The sequence below is a fragment of the Dendrobates tinctorius genome, unplaced genomic scaffold (genome assembly GCF_039654945.1).
Source record: "Dendrobates tinctorius isolate UK_male_01 unplaced genomic scaffold, ASM3965494v1 ptg000167l, whole genome shotgun sequence".
NCBI lineage: Eukaryota > Metazoa > Chordata > Amphibia > Anura > Dendrobatidae > Dendrobates > Dendrobates tinctorius.
In genome coordinates, this window is record NW_027361834.1 from 2,902,254 (window position 1) to 2,924,083 (window position 21,830).

General features: G+C 42.4%; 1 protein-coding gene across 2 annotated transcripts in view; it reads right to left on the reverse strand.

The window, feature by feature from the left end:
* RFTN1 (raftlin, lipid raft linker 1) overlaps positions 1 to 21,830 on the reverse strand; it is a 480,896-nt gene that overhangs the window by 91,357 nt on the left and 367,709 nt on the right. For both annotated transcript variants that reach the window (XM_073550730.1, XM_073550731.1), the window contains one exon: positions 18,063 to 18,266. In XM_073550730.1, coding sequence (XP_073406831.1) covers positions 18,063 to 18,266 — 204 coding nt within the window. The remainder of the gene's footprint in view (positions 1 to 18,062; positions 18,267 to 21,830) is intronic.

Genomic DNA, 21,830 nt, shown 5'->3' on the forward strand with positions numbered 1-21,830 from the left:
ATCCAATACAAGCGGGGAAGCCAACACCAGAGCGCCGATGGTCTGTCTCGACAAGAAGAACCATAGGCTCCCCAGGCCGATCTACCCCTGCCACTGTACAAGGAACTATAAATGGTTGAGCAATGTCGACTAAAGTGAGCAGGCCAGTGGTCTGTGTAGACCTCATAGCGTGCTCACTTATTATGGGGGGGAGAGGTTGTGATGGTGTGATAGGCTATGTGGATATCATTTTGTGTTTCTATTTCACTTATTTTCATAGTGTTTTTCTTGTATGTCTATAGCCTGACTGTATCTGTCTCTTGATGACCCCCTGTAGTTCTTTAATCCCCAAGGCTCATTTGTTCTCCTCTGGGGGGCCTGGAAACCTCCCCAACCTGTTTGACTACCCCTGGACACAAGGAAGGGGGTGGGGAGAACAGGAGCTGGTCAAGTCAGTTCCTGTGTGGAGTGGATCGTGTAAAGACTGCACTTCAGAGAGAAGGACCCATTTTATCCTCTGGTGCTAGAGTTTTGGAATCTCGTCTCCCTGGTCATTTTATCCTGTTACTGGACTACATTCTTGTTCTGGACTATTGTATCCTCAGTGTGGTGGATTGTTTATGGACCTTATAATTTTGCCTGTAATAAAGGTCTTGGGATTGTTCACCCTTCCCTCGCTCTGTTGATTGTGTGGTATCGGAGAAGGACCCCGTGACAACCGTAATTGAAAAAAAAAAAAGAAAGTTAAGGTGAAGTAACCAATTGTAGTCATGTGACTAGTAGCCCAAACAATGTTTTAAATGGCCAGCCTAGAAAACAAATAAATGGGTTTTAGTATAATATATTTGTAGGCCAGAATGAAAAGAAAGTTTGGATTTTCTTATTTTCTAGGAAATAACTAATAATAATTGACCATATTCTCTACATTTTAGGCTTCATAGGATCTTACATCAGCTTGAATGGAATCATCCATATATAACAAAGAGACATGACAATGAGAGCTCAGAGAGTTATCACGAGAGCTCCTTATCAAGTGTGGTGTAGAAATGCAAAACTCTGTATTCATGTTCACGTGACACAATACAATACAGCTGTATGCTTTAGTGCCCTAGGAAATTCAGTCTTCTTCTAAAGATCTAAAGTAGGTAAACCCTACAAGCATTTACGGTAAAATCACACGAGCGAAAGGTAATCAAGCATACACCTAGTGACCTCAATTTCAATAATTTATTCCTTCCAGCAGTTTTGTGATCTAAACAGCTATCATGGAGGGATGCCCATTGTGCCAGCGTTCACTTCACTAAAATGAGTGTGTTTTGTTAAACAAAATATGAAGATACGGGCAGCACGGTGGCTCAGTGGTTAGCGTTGCAGCGCTGGGGTCCTGGGTTTGAATCCCACCAAGGACAACATCTGCAAGGAGTTTGTATGTTCTCCCCGTGTTTGCGTGGGTTTCCTCCGGGTACATTGGTTTCCTCCCACACTCCAAAGACATACTGATAGGGAATTTAGATTGTGAGCCCCATCGGGGACAGTAATGAAAATGTGTGCAAACTGTAAAGCGCTGCGGAATATGTTAGCCCTATATAAAAATAAAGATTATTATTATTAACATGACTGACTCTCATCATCGATGCTGCTTCCACTGATGAGAAAATGAAGCTATAAGGTTATCACACCATCTAGGAAAGCATTGAGGTCTATCTTTTCTATCTAAGATGTAGTCAGACCCTTGTCCTACCTTTCTCCCTGTGCCCTGATCTTCTCATCTGGCTCATGTCCTTTTTGAATTTACCAAATGACCGCAATGAAACATAGAGTGAAAAATTTAAAGGGGTCTGAATACTTTTCCATACCCACTGTACATCCTAGTCCAGGAGAGTTTTCTATGCCTAAAGGGCCCTTTACACATAGCGATATCGCTAAAGCATCACGATTTTGTGACGCAGAAGCGATATCACTAGCGATATCGCTACATGTGATACTCACCTCCGACCGGCTCCCCTGCTGGCTATCGCTGATCGCGCGAGATCAGCCTGGTCCATTTCTCGTCGTCGGCTTCCTGCTGGCGCCGACGAGCGAGCCATGGACGCAGGTGGAAGACGGTCACCCTCGCCGCGTCTGACAGGTGAGTACGACCGCCGACCGCTGCTGCATCGCTAGTGAAATCTGCCTGTTTGGCAGCTCACTAGCGACCATTTAGCGATGCACCAGCGATCCTGACCGGGTCATATCGTGGTCCGGATCGCTGGTGCATCGCTAAATGTAACGGGGCCTTAAGACTCTATGGACATCTAATACAGTATACGTACATCTTATTTGGATCATTTACAAATTATAAATATATGGACCACATACTAGTTACAAACCCACCCCATCTTAGTAACGGCAGTGTCTTTCTTCACTGAATATATATTTTACCTAAGAATTGCAATTTTTTTTTTTTTTTTATCCAATAAATTTTTATTGAAATTTTCAAAGACAGAAATGATCTTACAGAAGAAAATCAAAGATCATAATATAGACAGACAGAAATGCAAACAACAATAACAATAACAATATCAGACAATGAGACCGTAGGAAAAGGAAGGGAGGGGGGGGGGATCCGGTAAGACTCAAGAAATCCTAATCCGATCCGATGTATAGACTAAGTACTAAACTTTATGGGAGATGCCAAGGGGTGGGAAACCCAACCCGCCCAGTTCTTCATTACCCTGTCTCTGACCCCTGCATCTAGTGAAAGAAAGTACTCATGATGAAATGTTGAGTTAAGTCTGACCACCAACTCCGCGAGGGTAGGCGGGAGCGGGGCCTTCCATTTAGCAGCGAGGCTAATCCTAGCAGCCATCAATATATTCGAGACCAAGGGTACGAATTCTAGGGGAAGTGTTTCGATCCCAATGTTTAGAACTGCCAGTTGAGGAGATAGAGGGAAATCAATACCCGTCACAGATTTAAGTAAGTTTGAGACACCTAACCAAAAGGAGGTCAAACTAGGACATTTCCACCACATGTGAGCCAAAGTACCTCTTCCTCCACACTGTCTCCAGCACAAAGGGGAGAAATTCTTTCCAAATTTAGATAAAGTAATCGGGGGATAGTACCATCTAAGATGAATCTTTTTTAGTGTCTCAAGGTGGTTGATACATTTAGATGCCCGCTGTATTGCTTTTATTCCCGCTCTCCACTCTTCATCCGAGGCGTGAAAAGATAAATCCTCCTCCCAATGCGACATATAAGTTGGTCTTATAGAAAATAAAAGGTTATTACAAGCTTTATATATAGCAGATAATCCCTTGTACTGGTGAGGGTTGGATAGGAGAAATTTTTGAAAAGAAGAGGGGCATACAGGTAATAAGGGGAAGGAGAGGCGGTGTATTGATGATAATAAATGTTTCACTTGGAAGTGTTGGAAACCCGTTTTCTCTATACCAGAGAAGTTCGAGCATAATTTGGAAAAGGACGAGAAGGTACCCTCCCACAACATATCTCCCAGTGAGTGGATACCAGCCTTCATCCAGGGAAGGAGATCAATATAGGGTATGTGAAAGGACAGGGCCTTGATATTTATCAGGCTCGGCGGCAGTGAGATCCAATCCCCCACCACTCGCCTCCAACCTACCAAGGTGGCCTGCATTGTAATTAGCGGAGGGGAATAAGGCGTCGGCCGGAGCGATTCTGCCTCTAGTAGGCACCGTAATGAGGACCCTTCGACAAAGCTCGATTCTATCTGTATCCAGCCCAAATTCTCAAGCGGGGTTGACCACCACTTTTTCACCGCTTCTAAAACAGCAGCCTTATAATACCCGGCTATGTAGGGAACTCCCATGCCACCTTCCGTATATGGAAGATACATAATTTTACCCGCTACTCTAGGTTTTTTATTAGCCCAGATATATCGGTTAGTAATATTTTGGAGTTTAGTGAGGAATTTGGAAGGAATTACAATAGGGAGGGAACTAAAATAATAAAGAATTTTAGGGAGAAGAAACATTTTAAAGGCTTGGACTCGGGCTATCCACGAAAAACCATGTAAAGGGTGTCTAGAGATTTCGGAATTTAGAGCTGAGACCAAGTTTCCCATGTTAGTTGAGGCGATATATTTTGAGCGGGTAAGGGTTATACCTAAGTATGGAATTCCGTCATCCCGCCATGTAAAGGGGAGTTCTGTTTTCAGTCTCTCTTGAAGCGGTGAAGGGACTGCTATGGGAAAAATAAGAGACTTAGTCGCATTAAGTTTATAAAAGGAAATTGCTGAGAATAAGGACAGAGAAGTCATAACAGCCGGTAAAGATTTATGCAAGTTAGTACAAGTGATAATAATGTCATCTGCATATAAGCCAATCAAATGGTGGTGTGAACCTATATGATAACCTGAAATATTTTTGTTAGATCTTATGGACTCAGCCAGGGGTTCTATAGCCAAAGAAAATATAATCGGTGACAGGGGGCAACCCTGACGGGTTCCGTTAGTGATCTGGAAGGGGGAGGACAAAAAACCTGAAGATAGCACCCTAGCATTAGGGTTAGAGTATAACGACAGGATAGCCGACAATATTGGGCCATCAAAACCGAACTTTTTAAGGACAGAGCTAAGGTATCCCCAATGTACCCTGTCAAAAGCCTTCTCTGCGTCCAATGAGAGAAGCACACCGGGGACACCCATCTTTTCAGCCACATCAATAACGTCAATCATACGTCTAGTGCCATCTCCAGCCCTCCTACCGGCCACAAAACCCACCTGGTCTGGATGAACCAGGGACGGGGTAATTACATTCAATCTAGATGCCAATAATTTAGAAAAAATTTTTACATCACAGTTCAGTAATGAGATGGGACGATAATTTCCCGGGTCCTCTGTAGATTTACCTGGCTTGGGTATAGTGACAATGGTAGCCTGAAGGGAGATAGCAGAGACCGACCCAGACCTTTGCCATGAGGAGAAAGTACGGAGGAGGTATGGGGCAAGAACAGAAGAAAAACGTCTATAATAATCGTTAGGAAGTCCATCTGGACCTGGGGCGGAATGAAGTTTAGTAGTTTTTATAACCTGCTTTATTTCAGATAAAGAGAAAGGAGAGTTAAGGGCCTCAAGTTGGGTCTGCGACAATTTTGGGAGAGAGATGGAATCTAGATAGGTTTGGATATCTGTCTGTGATGGAAGCGGGGTATTCACATCTCCCTCTAAGTTATATAATTTAGAATAAAATTGTGCAAATACCTCAGCTATAGCGATGGGGTTACGTATAAGGGTTCCGGAATGATCTCGCAAGGCCTCAATATGAGCTAACCTTTCCCTCTTTTTGATACGTTTAGCAAGTAATGAACCCGCTCTGTCCCCCATTGCATAAAAAGAAGTTTTCATCTTCCTCAAATACTTCTCATGCTGATCTAATAGAAAGGACCTGAGTTGTGAACGGGTTAAGGCCAGTTGTTTAGAGACCAAAGGGGACGGGTTAAGCTTGTTAATGCGTTCCAGCCGTTGCAAGTCAGCCACTAAGGTCGCTCTAGTGTGCTCGCGCTCTCTTTTAAGTTGGGATGCTCTTTGTATAAAAAGGCATCTAACAAAAGCCTTGTGGGCTTCCCATATAGTTTCATCAGAAACTGACTGATTATCATTGATGGAGAAGTATTCCGCCAGCTGCGCCTCCACATCCGTCCCCACCTCCTGCCTAGTTAAAAGAGCAGGATTTAGTTTCCATTGCCAGGGAGTCCGTGGCCGAAACCCCACAGATATTTCCAAACTGACAGGAGCGTGGTCTGACCAGGAGATTGTTCCCACCTCCGCCGAAACACATGCCGGGAGAGTTCCGCTGTCAACTAGGAAGTAGTCAATTCTGGAGTAAGAGCTGTGTCTATGGGAAAAGAAAGAAAAATCCCTCTCTGTAGCATGTAAGTATCTCCAGACATCATGTAAATGTTTTTCCAAACAGAGAGAGCTCAGTTCACCTCGACCCCCTTTTGAGCGCGGTGAACAGTCTAAATCCCTTGAAGGGACAACATTAAAGTCACCACATATAATAACTCCGCCTCTAGCCTCCACCTCCACAACTTTTAACAATTCTCTCATAAATTTCACAGGGGAGAGGTTAGGGGCATACACATTAACAATAGAATATGCTGAACCATCTATAACACAATTCAGAATAATAAATCTCCCTCCCGGGTCCGCAATCTCATTGAGGAGTTGAAAAGGAGTATCCTTTTTAACAAAGATACAGACACCAGCTTTTTTTGAAGTATTATTGGCAAAGAAGGCCGTGGGATACATGAGACTACGGACCCGGTGGTTGTCCCCTACGAGCATATGGGACTCCTTTATACACAATACATCTGCTTTATTTCGGCGAGCCTCCTCCCACAACATAGAGCGTTTAAACGGCGAGTTAAGCCCCCTGACATTTAAAGAAACAAGTTTCACTGTCATGTGTAAAAAAGGTTTCGAAACTGTGGAGAACACGTCTCACCAGACACACCCAGGGACGACAAAAAGGGATACACATCAAAATGAGGGAAACAAGTAAACAGACAATAAAAAGAACATCTATGTAAACGTAACAGGCAGTATGAATACTGCAATGGGGCAGATAAACAGCATCAGGAGAGGGAAAAAAGGGAAAACCAGGTCCCTTTGAATACACCATTCTCCCACGCTGCATCAGGGAAAGAAAAGCCATCTGCAGACAGAGGCCACAAGAAGAATTTAAGGCTGTGTGCCACCTAGAGTAGTTTTAGGAAGGTCAACCTGCCGTCTCCCAGTCCGCTCTTACTCTTCTCGAAGGCTGTACTCGGCCAGGTTGTGGACTACCCCTCTTTGGGGAGACCAGTAGGTTCCAATCACGAAGCGCTTGTTCCAGCTTTTTAGGTGAGTGAAAAACGTATCTTGTCTCCATATGCACAAATCGGATCTTCACCGGAAAACCCCAGTTATAAGGAATGCTATTTTCTCTTAACACCTTACACAGGGGCGCAAACTCTCTTCTTCTGGCTAAGGTCCCTGCCGAGAGATCCGGAAAAACAGCAATTTTTGAAAAGGGCTCCGGAAGGGTTCTCTGATCTCTCATTGCATGCATGAAATCTTCCTTTACCCTAAAAGAGTGGAGACAGGCAAGCACATCCCTGGGAAGAGATTGATTAATGTGAGAGGGTTTGGGCACCCGGTGAATCCTTTCTATTCCCAGGGGCCTGGATTGAGCATCAGGGAGAACCTCTTTGAGAAAGGCCGTAAAGTGATCAGACAGATCAGCCTCTTTAACAGTCTCAGGAATACCACGAAGTCTTATGTTACATCTGCGGGATCTGTCCTCCAAATCCCATAGTTTAAGTTGCTGGGTCGAAAAACGTTCCTCTAGGGCAGAGTAATCATCAGCCAGGACATTATGAGCAGTCGCATATTCCACCATTTTCTGCTCAATATGGTCTGTGCGGTCACCCAGGGAAACAATGTCTTGCCTAAGCTCCCCAATCATACCTTTCATATCGTCATGGAGAGCCTTCCTGAGGGAGGACAAGAGCCGCTGCATTGTGGCCTGGGTAAGAGGAATATCTTCTGTTTCCATCGCCACTGTCTCTCTGATGTCCCTAGAGGAGGGATGGGAGGATGCAGAGCCTGAGTGAGATGCCGGTGCCATCTTGGATTGCTGCAGCCCTTCCCTGCTGTAGAAATCTGTAAGCTTTGCCGGGTTACTGCGCAGTTTCGGGGGTCCTCGCGGCATGCTATGTGCTCCCTGGGTCCTCTAGTAGACAAAGGTGACAAAATCAGCCTGTTTGAGCCGCTTGAAGCCGAGTGGTAGCTCGTGTCTGCAGGAGCTCCCTGACTACGCAGCCTGCACCATGAGCTTCCAGGCCACGCCCCCTGCAATTTTTTTTTTAACAATTCTTTATTTAACTTTTTTTTTAAGTTAACAGTAAACATTTGAACAGATAACTGTTTCAATATAGTACCGAAAATGCATCATGTTGAACGCAAGTGATAATGTTGGTACGAGGTATTTGCATTACATCAAACGTCGACATAGAAAAATTGGATAATATAAACAGTGTAATCACTACACAGTAACTATAAACTACAAACCGGAAAAAAAAAAAAAAAGGGAATCAGGCAACAGGTGTTGGTAGCGAAAATAACTAGACTAGAGAAGTTTGTGGAGTCAAAAATCTGATCATATGAGAAGGCAAACGGCAGGATTGTCAAAACTAGTAGTGTGTATCATAGACGTATGTATCTACAGGCCTTGTAAATAGACAGGAAAAATTAAATCACAACATTGGGTGACAGAAGGGGAAGTAGGAGCTTCAAGGATGCAAGGGGGCGACGGGAAATGAATAGCGTAAAGGGCGTCAGGCTCGACCACTGCAGCAAGAAAGGTAGAAAAGCTGCAGATAATGGGCAGCTAACAATATGGACTCATCAAAAGATGGGGAAGAGTTCAGTGGGTGATTGATGTTCCCAATGAAAGGGGAGTTCTCAACCTCTGGGAATTTCTAGTCCAAGGTTGCCAGATTTTGAGGAATTGTGAGTGTGTATGAGTTTCCCAGCTTGATAACTCTTCTAGTCTCTGGAGATCATTAACAAAGAATTGCAAATTTTGAGAATGATTTATCAGTCCTGGAAGAAAGAGAAACAGATTTCTCCAATAATATACATTAAAAAGTTACTTATCTTCATGTATACTATTGACTTATGAAATAAAAATTAAAACTATGAGAAAATGCACATGGACACCTCTCCATTCATTCTCTCGATGGATGTGGTGACCCCCAAAAGGGTCAGAAAATGGTTTCCTCTATATACAGTCATACGCTGGTGGACACGGACAGAAAAGGGCCGTAGTACAAGAACAATATATGGGCCTTTTACAGCCTAAAAGCTCCTAAAAATGCAAAATTGTACCTGCTTTGGAGACAGAATGGGCCCCCTTACCTTTTGGGCCCCTGCACGGCCTCACAGGTTGCACCAATGATATGTCCACCACTGCAGTTATAGCCAAAAGTTTTGAGACTGACACAAATTTGTTTTTTTACATAATTTTGTGTTCCAGTGTTTTAGATATTTTAGAACAGATGTTTCTACAGTTCCTGAAGTACAGTACATTTATAAGCATTTCTTAAGTTGAGAAATTTTCATTATCAAATGCTTCAAGTTTATGGAAAGACTCTTATTACAGTGTTGATCCTTATTTTTTGAAGACTATTGCAATTTGCCCCGGCTGCTGGATCTCATCTTTTGGGCTAAATCCTGACTTATGACAACCCAATCATGCCTAATCAGTTCTTGGCACTTATCACAATGTCTGTGTTTTGCCTGTTCTGCAGATTTTTTGAGGACTGACCACAGGTTCTCAATGGGATTGAAATTTGATCATAGACTCAAAATGAATTTAAAAAAAACAGATAACACATGGATGCCATCTCTGTGTCATCTGCGTGGTGAGAATTTTTTCGTATTTAATGGACAGAAGCTTGTATTTTTTGTTGCAGATACCGTAAGAATGAACATTGACATACTTATTGTTAGAACAGACACACAGACCAAACACTGATGACAATTTAATACAGCGCCCTGTTGGAAATCGGTACGTTTATTTCTTCACGTATGAGAAACATCACTGAGATCTGATTGGGGCCTTTTTCAGGGTTATCCAATTCCTTAATTTGTAAATTTGCTACCCTGCACCTAAATAACTTGGCCGAGGGAAAGGGTCTTGTTTGCCCCCGTCAGGCATTTAGCACCCAGAATATTTCCGCCAGTACTCATCACCACCACCACCTACACACCTGGACTAATCGCCATCAAACTCTGTCCTCATATGACTACATAGACTATTTGCAGAGAAGTCCAGTCTTATTATGGAATCCATTAAGCAAGAAAGCAAATATATATTCTATTGTACGAAAGTAATGAAGTCATACAATATTTCTACGGGCTCATTACATCTAATTTCCTGTTTCAGATATAATCTTTAAACGTACATGGCTGAAACATCTAACTAATTCATTACCAAAATCTCATTTATTTCCTGATATTAGTCATAACAACATTATTGAATCGCTTACAGAGCAGGGAAGAATGCTCAGTGGAGTATTATTTCACGTTATTGTTACTGAAAAGCCTGAGATGGATATCGGAAATGTGCTGTATTGTGGCTGTCCCACCTCATTCAGACAATCTAGTCAAAATTAATTTATGACTGAAGATTCTGATTTTGGTGGACACATTACAGTGAAGTCATAATTCATTTTATAAAGAGACTTCAACAAGAATTATTAGATTATGTTTGATTATTTTGTGTAATTCACTCAACAAGTGGATATTATTTATTTTAGGTACTAAAACTAGGCCCTGTAAGTGCGGAGGCTACACCACTCTTTTCTCTGCACAGCGCCATTCCACAATTCTCATTTTAATTAGGTTTTGCTGAAATTTTCTGAGCAATGCCTGGTTGAGAGCAGCACTGCCCAGAGAAAATAGCAAAAGAGAGGTGTCTGTTCTATACTTATACTATTCTAAATGGAGTGCCCACCAGGGCCGTGGGGTACTTGGTCTTGTGCCGGTTCTTAAGGGGATATGTCACGGCAGCAGTGACCCAGTCCGTGGCCCTGGGAGTCCAGTTAAAATGAAGAAAAGGGGGGATAAAGTTAATAAAGGATTATTCGTGATGCTACCTGTGGTATTCGGCAATTAAGGTGTTAGCCTACGCTGCAGCCTCAGTCCTCAGGGGCAGATGGTGATGCAGCAGAGTTGGTTCAGCTCTCCACAGGCAGAGCTATTGCCCAGGGCAGTTATGGTGTAAAACGGTGATGATGGTGTTATCATGCAGGGAAGATGACGCAGCAAGTATACTGAGGACACGGCAGAGTGCAGTCTTCACACTTTTACTCACAGCTCGGTTGTTACAGTCCCCAGCCAGGGTGTTGTGTCTTCCAGGTTTGTGATCCAGCCAGCTCCCAAGTATTTTGGTAATCGCCTCACTAGGATTGATGTTCCTTTCCTTGCCCTCTTACTACGCTGGCTACCACTTTTCCTGCCCTGCGTCTTCACACACAGTTTCCCAATCCAGCAGACTCAGATCTTGTCAATTAAATTGACAATTTTGGCACATTTTTTGATGCATGATGTTGCACATCATGTCACGTTTCTTTCCAATAAGCCATTTTCAGTGGAGCCAAGTCCCCTTGTCAGATAAATCATAAAAAAATATCTGGTGCAAGTCATGAAAGGCAGGTTTTTTGGTGAACTAAGAATCTGGCACATTTAGCTTGATAAATACGGTATGTCCCATTGTGTTAAGCTGGATGAGAGTAATTTCCAGCTCTGAGCAGCACATTCGATTTCATCCCAAAAATGGTTGATTAGATTAAATTTACAAGACTGAATAGGAAAATACATCAGCCTGAATAAAGTGAGTGTACATGGGACCTCCTATGGGTTATTGCTATGTGTTGTTGTAACATGTAATTTGCAGACATTCATTAACACTATTGATTGATTAAATTTCATCAATAATCCCTAGTATATAAAGTAACTTATACTTTGCATATTTATTTTCCCAAAGATCGTTGCCTTGGGAAATAAGTAAGAGCTAAAGGGAAACCAACACGTGCCAACCTGGGGCACAAAACGACTGCCAATCAATTGCTTATTTGCTGATCAATAGTTGTTTACCAGCCTGTTTACACAAGCCGACACTGTTTCAAATGTGCAGTGAATCTATAATAATAAATGCCCTAAGCAGCTTCCGGTTGTAACAACTTCCGTCCAGTTGTAACCGGTGACGTCACCACACACACACGCACATGTTAACCCTCAACACACCACACCGCCTCAACACACACTCCTCTCACCTTTCACCTCCACTCACGTCCACTCACTCTTTCACTCCACATACATTCCTTTCTCTCACTCCGTTTCTCATACTCACACCGTCATCGTCGCTGCCCCGACATCTTCCTCCGCCGCCGCGATCCTGGATCCAGACGTTCTCCAGGCCGCCGACATGTTCTTGCGGTGACGCCATCTTGGATTTCGTGAAATCCCGCGAGATTCAAGATGGCGTCGCCGCAAGAACATGTCGCTGGCGTGGACGACTCGGGATCCAAAAAGATGGCGTCGGCGAAATCTCGCGAGATTACGCCGACGCCATTTTGGATCCCGATGTCGTCCACGCCGGCGACATGTTCTTGCGGCGACGCCATCTTGAATATCGCGGGATTTCACGAAATCCAAGATGGCGTCGCCGCAAGAACATGTCGGCGGCCTGGAGAACGTCTGGATCCAGGATCGCGGCGGCGGAGGAAGATGTCGGGGATCGTGGAGCAGTGGCGATGACGGCGTGAGTATGAGAGACGGAGTGAGAGAAGGGGTCGTATGTGGAGTGAAAGAGTGAGTGGAGATGGTGAAAGGTGAGAGGAGTGTGTGTTGAGGAGTGTGTGTGTTGAGGGTTAACATAGCAATAGGTGTGACGCTATCGCATCCTCCCGATGCGATAGCATCGGGCCATAATCTAGTGATCTATAATAGATCATTCAGTGTGCAGAGGTGTCATTTTACTGTTTACACAGGAAAATGTGCGGCCAAAAACTATGATTTTTTTATGCAGTACAAAAGATAATGTCACCCAAGGGAATCGGGATTTTTGCAGTGACTTATGACTTATATGAGGAAAATGGACCTTCAGCTGCTACATAGAGCTTAGAAGGATTCAGCTAGCCAGTTTTTAATCACGTGGTGTTATAGAGCTAATGGAAAAGAGAATAATTAGCTGGGCAGAAAGGCAAAATGAGCAATTGTAAATACACAGTTTTATATAATATGATGACTGCAATAAATTAAGTGAATAAAAATACAGACAGGAGTGGTTAAGTCTCTTTGATTAGAGCAAGTATTCACAATCAATGATCCCAAAATATGTCATGAACATACACTATATTCTACAGCTATACACTGTAGATGAACAGATCGATCCCTGCGATGAATCAAATTTGAGTAGAATTTCCTGAAATTAACGGTTCCAAGCAAGTTTGAACACTTTCTATTTGATTAAAAAAGAAAATGCATGGTCGCCATTTTGGTGAATCATTCATGACCAGCAAATGGCGAAATAGACAAAACAAAAGAAAATAATACTGGCCTTACTGCTCAACTCTCTTGCCACCCTGCTGCTTGCCATCCAGTCTTCAGGCCCCGTTACACGCTTCAATGTCCCAGCGATCCCACCAATGATCCGACGTGGATGGGATCGCTGGGACATAGTTAGCAGATCGCTGATGAGCTGTCACATAGACAGACTCACCAGCCATCAGGACCAGCGAGCAAGCTGGTATCCAAGGTAAACTGTGGGTGACTAAGATCCGCGCGGCTCTTAGATACCCGCTGTTTATGTTGGATACCAGCTCCCAGTGTCGCTGATTGTTGGTCTCTCGCTGTCACACGCAGCAATGTGTGCTGGCCAGCGGGAGACCAATGATCAAAAAATGGCCCAGGACGATCCTGCATGATCAGCGATACTCGGCGGGGGGGCCGGTCGCTGATGCGTGCATCACACAGCGATATCGCTTGGGCATCACAAAATCAGCGATCTCGCTGTGTGTGACGGGGCCTTTCTTCTTTTTGACGTTGCTGGCAGCATCTCTGGCTTCTTCACTACAGGCCAAGACATCCGGCCACCATCAGTACTTGGGATCACTGTGATTCAGAAATTCGCAGCGACCTTCCATTAATGACCGGGATGGAAGTCCTGGCTTATAGTGAAGAGGACACAGATGCGCTGTGCGACTGCAGAAGAAGAAGACCTGATTTATGTTAAAAGTGAACGGTAAGGTATTAGCTTCATTTTATTTTTATTTTTTTTACATCTTATATTTTTTATGACCTGAGATCTGGGGAGAATCACAGCATAATAAGGAACATTCTCGGCTAATCAAATTTTTTGGGGAAACGATCCACTTATCACTACTAAACATACTAAACATCAAAACCAGTAGCAACATCCATGTGATTGTATCCTGTCACATTCCGTAGGAATGAAGGCATTTTCATTTACCTACATGAAGAAAAATATCTTTGTGTGAAATAAATTGCAGAATATTTTCAGTGGGCTACGTGTGGCACGTGACATTTTTATGCCAGGTTTGACACATTCACGTCCAAGTTTTTAATTTCTTATACCCTAAATAAAGCAAAGCCTTCCAGGAGAAAAAGTGTTTTCCTCGTGTAAACATTCAATATAGATCATGATCAGGCATGACGGTCTCGCACTCCACGCTTTGATAATCCTAGAGGAAAATAATAATGTTTGCGGGGTAAGTTTTACTGGGGTGTTCTCGCTTGGATACTATATTTAATGTACCATGTAAAACCTGTCAGCAGCTTTACAAGCAAACACATGCTGCTTTCTCTGTCACAATCCCAAAATCAATTTTCAAGCTGTGAGGTGTAATGGTGCCATAACTCTGTCATACCAGCTCAGTTTTCTAACACTTATTACAGCCAATAATTTTTACTCGTATCTCCAATCTTTTTTCGAACATTGCGGCTCGACCCCTCTGCCCGGAAACAAGGGGAGTCTGAATTCAAGGTCTCTGTGTATATATCGACAGTATTACACTTATTTCAGTTGTGGGCAATGAATGGGTTAACAGGATGATTTTTTTCATAATGTGATTGTTTAGGCCCAACACAATACCATAATCACACTAATGATAAAAAGAATAGAAAATGCTTGATTATGACTTATTTTGTACATGAACAGCTGCATGTTAACAGAGAATTCCCATTCTGACAGCTAATTTTTCTTCTAAAGAAAAAATAAATTCTGGATATAGATGAGCAAATTTGTTCTGGTTCTGTTCCGAATTTGATCAGAATCGAATATTGTTTTTTCAATATTCGTCGAAAGCAGCCGAACATCATTAGAGTCAATGGGAGTAGAAATTACCGAATATGTTCGGAACCGATCATAGGCCAAACATTCGGCACGAATAGTGTTCTAATATGGCCCGAATATGTCAAAATCAGATTTGGGGCCAAAATCCGAACAAATTCCCTCATCTCTAATTCTGGATGTATCTTGAGCAAAAAAAGGCAAACTTATAGTAATTGTATTATATTTAAAAAAAAAACGTAAAATAATAAAATTGCAAAACTAAATACAAAATACTGAATAAAAATAGAAAAAAAAATCTACACTGAAATATTAAAATTTAAAAATGCACTGAAACTAGCCAAAACCTTATACTTATAATAAAATATTGGGAGACGATATGGAAAATAAAAAAATTCACAAAAGGATGCACATACGTATGTAGGAATATTAAATCTTAGTCATCGTGACGAGTCAGACACAACCTTGAGTCACCCCTCTGTGAATCTTTTCCCCATTAAGGAGGCAAATTACATTCTCCCACTGCCTGTCTATTTATCTTCTTCATATCCATATGGGAAAATTATAATCAGAACAGGCAGCCTGTTATAAGCAGATTTCGTTAACAGAGCTATGTATCAATCAGCAGGAACAGTCATCAACAAGCTACAAGGAAGATGTCATCTGATGTTACGGAAACATACCGTGGAAGAAACGATCAGCGGCACAAACTATTTAGGAAATAAAGAACTATAGTGGAAAACTCAGGATATGACCACATCAGAGAATGTCCTTCATTTACATGAAATGATTAGAAATTATTAAAAATAAGTAAATACATATTTGGCATCATTTAATTTCAATCTGTTGTGATTACATGCACATGATCTTCATTGTAATCAGTTTCTAGAATCCAACTATGGGATGACAGAAGATAAAAATGAATGAAATGGATGACATTAGTTGTGATCAATGTAGGATATAATAAAAAAGTAAAGTTTTTACCCTCAAAAAATTTGCAAACTTAAGTTCATCCGGAAAAAGCTGAAAATTCTTCATCTGTATTGATCCGTATGCCATCCTTATACAATATGTATGGCATCTGTTTTTTTTTTACATCAGCGGGAAATAAAATACTAGACCAGAGACAGTTTCCTAAGTTAATAATGGCAATGTATCAAGAAAAATCAGATGCTATCAGGGCTATGGAGTCGGTAAACCAAACCACTGACTCCAACTTTGACTCCTTAATTTTTCTGACTCCGACTCCACAGCACTGCCTCACTACTGAGCATGTACATGGCCTGGGTCAGTGAACGTGTCGATGCCAATGATAGGCCAGTGTCTGTGCCTGGCAGTAATGCTGCCTTCAGGCAGCCAGTGATGGAAGAGCATAGCAGAGGCGCGCTCTTTCCGGCTCTCTGCCCTCAAAGAACGTCCGACGACGTGCAGCGTCACGTCGCAGCACGTTCTTAACCCCTAGGGTGCCGCTGCCTGCCGCCGTGCCAGCAAATTTAAAGGGCCGGTGGCAGGAAAAAGAGGCCGGTGGCCGCCGCATTATCTGGCAAGCGGCCAGAGGAGCGGGCGCCGCCAGCCAGCGGCCCATAACTGGATGATAAATAGCAGCCCAGCGGGAAAATGCTCGGATGGGTAAGTTGCCAATCTGGACCTGACTGAGCATGTACATAAAGTGCAGCACAGATTCATCTCATCTATGACTCCATAGCACTGGTCACTACTGAGCATGTACATAAAGTGCAGTACAGATTCATCTCATCTATGACTCCACAGCACTGGTCACTACTGAGCATGTACATAAAGTGCAGCACAGATTCATCTCATCTATGACTCCATAGTACTGGTCACTACTGAGCATGTACATAAAGTGCAGCACAGATTCATCTCATCTATGACTCCATAGCACTGGTCACTACTGAGCATGTACATAAAGTGCAGCACAGATTCATCTCATCTACGACTCCATAGCACTGGTCACTACTGAGCATGTACATAAAGTGCAGCACAGATTCATCTCATCTATGACTCCATAGCACTGGTCACTACTGAGCATGTACATAAAGTTCAGCACAGATTCATCTCATCTACGACTCCACCCCACTGGTCACTATTGAGCATGTACATAAAGTGCAGCACAGATTCATCTCATCTATGACTCCATAGCACTGGTCACTATTGAGCATGTACATAAAGTGCAGCACAGATTCATCTCATCTATGATTCCATAGCACTGGTCACTACTGAGCATGTACATAAAGTGCAGCACAGATTCATCTCATCTACGACTCCACCGCACTGGTCACTATTGAGCATGTACATAAAGTGCAGCATAGATTCTTCTCAACTAAAAGCCGAGATTCTTAGATCAGGAATGGAACAGATATTTATAGTACATTTTATAAGTTTCCAAAATTCTTATGGAAACATTTACAGCACATCCTGCACTGAACTACTGATCCCAATTTATTATATATTTTAGGAGTCAGAGTCGGTCCATTTTATACCGACTCCAACTCTGACTCCACCAAAATGGACACCGACTCCGACTCCACAGCCCTGGATGCTATACGGTTGTTCTATATGGCATCCAATCTTTTTGCCTACCCATAGACTTGAATAGATGTGTTTCATCTGAAATTTGGAAGAGAGTAGCACATGCGGTGATTTTTTTTATGTGGACATTCGGTTTGAGTGAAAAAAAATAAGACTCGGAAGGAAAATCATAATGACGTTGGCAGTGCCGCCTCGTCGACAGAGCAGATTGGAAAAGAAAGAGCTGCTCTGTTAATGTGAGGTCAAAGGGAGCAGAAGAATCGCCTGAGCCGGTACAGATTGTCGCCAAGCAGAACAGGCTGGTAATTAACAACTAACAGCTGGTAAGTTTTTAACCCCATACGAAAAAATAACAAAAGGCCAGGATAAGCCCTTTAATAATTGCAATGTGTCCACAAAAAAAGCAGATGCTTCATGGATGCTTGTTTTTTGTGCACACCTATACACTAAAATAGGCAAGTTTCATCTGAAATCCTCTTTTCACACAGACACTCAATCCATGTGTATAAACTCTCATCTAAACACTATTTTCAATGACATTGGTCAGTGTCCTGTCTGTTTTCTATTCAATGTAACACAGACAATACATGTATGTAAAGCAGCCACAGTTTTATACTCTGGGAAATAATTATCAAATGTAAAATTCCATACCATTTATCATTCCGAGATAAAAGACAGCATTCACTAGTGAGCATCCTTTTCTGAAATGATCTGTCATATATTCCAACCAGTTTGCTTCCAGACCAGTGATGGCATTTTTTTCCCTTGTGATCTTCATGGGAATTTTTACTGTGTAATATTTTCGATACCTTTGTTGTGTCTTCGGTTTGTTAAAAAGAGCCAAAATCTCAGATTCTGAAAAAGAAAAGATGACAATTTGATTTCATATAGACAGCTCAAGATTATTAGTGCAGCCTCCATACATGCACTTCAACCATGCTACACACAAAGAGGGGGCAAACTACCCTGTGTGTTGCGCAGTTTAGTACGACTAAATCTCCCTGAATTGCTTAGTGATAACGGTTTCTAAAGCTTCTGCTATCAAACAGTTCATGATAGCATCCAAGTGCTGTCAGATTTTTTTATGGAGCCAGGCTTTTGGTGATTTGATTAAAGACTCAGGTCAAAATCGGTCATGTCTCCATGATTTTTGTGCAGCCCACTTAGTCTGCTAGAATACACAGAGATGTGACCAGCCCCATAGACTCTAAAAGGTATGAGCTTTATCTGTAAAAAAAAAAAAAAAAGAACGCATATGAGAAAACTTTTGTCGGAATGAGCCGTAAATCTGGTTTCACACGTTGAGTAACCAAGGCTTATAGTAAACCTGTCACCAGGTTTGGCCGACACGAGTTACAGCCACCGCCTTTCAGGGCTTATCTACAGCATTCTATAATGCTGTATATCTGCCCCCAACCCAACCTGCAAGAGAAGAAAAATAACTTTTATTATACTCACCTGAGGGGCGGTCCAGTACAATGGGTGTCGCTGGTTTTGGTCCAGCGCCTCCCATCTTCTTACAGTCCCCGTCCTCCTGCTTGCATCATGTGGATGACGTGTCCCTTTATCATCCACACAATCTCCTCAGCACAGTTCTCCTGCGCAGGTGTACTTCGAGGGCAGATCAAAGTACTGCAGTGTGTATGCTCCGAGGCTCTTTGACCTTTCCAGACACATGCGCACTTCAGTACTTTGCTCTGCCCTCAACGGGAAGGAATTTCTTTCCCCAATGTGGAGCTTACTGTTTGCCACATGGGCTTTTTTTACCTTCCCCTGGATCAACATGTTAGGCTATGGCTTGAACTAGATGGACTTAAAGTCTCCCTTCAACCTTAAACACTATGTTTCTATGCCTGTGTAGGAACGCGGTGCCAAGGAGACAGGTTCCCATTAAGTACAGACCATCATGTACAGATTGGCAACGGAGCTCCTGACTTGAACTCAACAGCCCCAGACATCATGGTTTGTTCTCAGACAGTGAATGCTGTAGGGCAACATGAATCCCTAACAGGTTCCCCTTAAGGATTTCATTGGCATGCAGATTTATAAGTACTGCCCACTACTTTGTATCCATTTTATGAATAGTTTTTTTTACATAAATTTTACAGCTGTAGTTTATATAAGGCTAGGATCACATTCATACAGTGCATTCCACTGGACATATACACCCAATTTGCAAAAAAAAAAACTGTATTCAGGCACATATGACAAAGTATCTATGGATTAAAGGGAACCTGTCACCTCCTTTTTCAGCTATGAGCTGCGGCCACTGCCTTTCGAGGATTATCTACAGCAGTACAGAATGCTGTAGATAAGCCCCCGATCTAACCTGAAAGAGAAGAAAAACAAGTTTTATTATACTCACCTGGGGGCGGTCCGGTACGATGGGTGTGACAGGTCCGGCACCTCCCATCTTCATACAATGTCGTCATCTTCCTTGCTTTGTGTCGTGGCTCCTGCGTGCGTACTTATCTGTCCTGTTGAGGGCAGAGCAAAGTACTGCAGTGCGCAGGCACTAGGCCTCTCTGACCTTTCCCAGCACCTGCGCACTGCAGTACTTGGCTCTGCCCTAAACAGGGCAGATCAGTACGCCTGCGCAGGAGCCACGACACGAAGCAAGGAAGATGACGACATTGTATGAAGATGGGAGGCTCCGGACCTGGAACTGCGATGCTCATCAGACCGGACCGCCCCCGGGAGAGTATAATAAAACTTGTTTTTCTTCTCTTTCAGGCTAGATCGGGGGCTTATCTACAGCATTCTAGAATGCTGTCGATAAGCACCGAAAGGCAGTGGCCACAGCTCATAGCTGAAAAAGGAGGTGACAGGTTCCCTTTAAAATGGCCAAGATGTAATTCAAAAAGGTTCTTTTGATGAAGCTTTGTCAAGTTTACTTTGTATTGAATTTTTCAGGACATACAAAAAAGTAATGAAAGCAATACCTTTGAATAGGTCTAAAATGTATACATTTCCCTGTCTGTATCGTGAAAAACTAGGTGAGAAAATGTAGAAAAAAAAGTATTTAATCAGACATAGTTTGATATATGGCACACTCTTGCATTATTTTTTACATATAATACATTATATGATTATGTGCAAATGTGGACCTAGCCTAAGATATATATTTTTCTAAATGTTCATATGATGATTTTGTAGCATTTTAGGTCATTGTGGATTATTTTTCAGAAGTTTTCAGGAGCTTTCCCCATAGCAACCTTTCTTTCTCATACAGTATTACTCTGTCGTTCAGTTCTAAACTTCCCTGACCCTGTACTCAGGACATAGAAAGAATAAGAAGGCTTGGAAGGACTTCTGCAATTATGTTAGGAATTATATTTCAATAGAAAAACTGTCAGAGGAGAATCCCTTTAACTGGAACCATGATGGTCTCCTAATGGTGCTTCTAACTTGATTTTGCAATAGACAGCATTACACTACCACTGACATTCATTCCTAGACATACAGAAAACATAAAGCCGTAAAAATTACTACAAAACAAATATGAAAAGCAGATATTTTCTAGCATTACTGATTTTCAGTTTATACATTGTAGGTATTCACTCTCTCTAGCAGCCAGTTAGGTTCACGCACAGGCACTTAGTGTCTTGTTCGCACAGGAAGATTTATTAAAGTTCATAGTCTTCCAGCATAAAGAAAAACAAATATTCTTTTCTGTGGCATAAAGACTGGCAAAAGAAAGACAAAATAGTCCACATCATAGAATGGGATCACAATGTCAGAGTAACATCCAGACTCTCACTGCAGAAAGAGCTCTTTCTGCCTCTCACTCACAACCCAGACTGAGGCAGCTGAGCTGCCTTAACTAGGCCGTTCAAAGCCTGGAAGTGCAGATGTGGGTACAGCCAGTCCCACCCAGCTCTTCTGGCCGTTCCTAAAAACCAGACCCAATATCTGGGTCCATTAAAACCCTCTCAGCACTATCTGTGCTGGAGTCTGCTTTTCCAGGCTTCACATCACTGAGGCTAACCACCTTGATGACACATATCTTTTGTCCAAAACCTGTCCAGCACGGATTTAAAGCGTAACCGTCATTTTAATTTTTATTTCATAAATCAAAAATACACATGAAAATAAGCTACTTTGAAATAGATCTAATCAGAAAAAAATGGCTTCTTTCTCTGCAAACATTGATGTCATTATCCAAATTTGCAATTCTGAAGTAAAATCTGTATTCAGTGAACACTTTCCATTACTGAGATAGTGGATGGCTGCTGCTCCTGATGACAGTCTATGTAAATAAGAGGAGGGTGCAGCCTCTAGAGCCTCCATACTCCCATATACATATAATCTTATCCATAGCAGCCGTCATCTCCTATCTCAGTAATGGGAAAGTCTTCACGAAATAGAGATTTTCACTCAGATTTGAGATTTTTGATAAAAACTGATTAATTTTGTCAG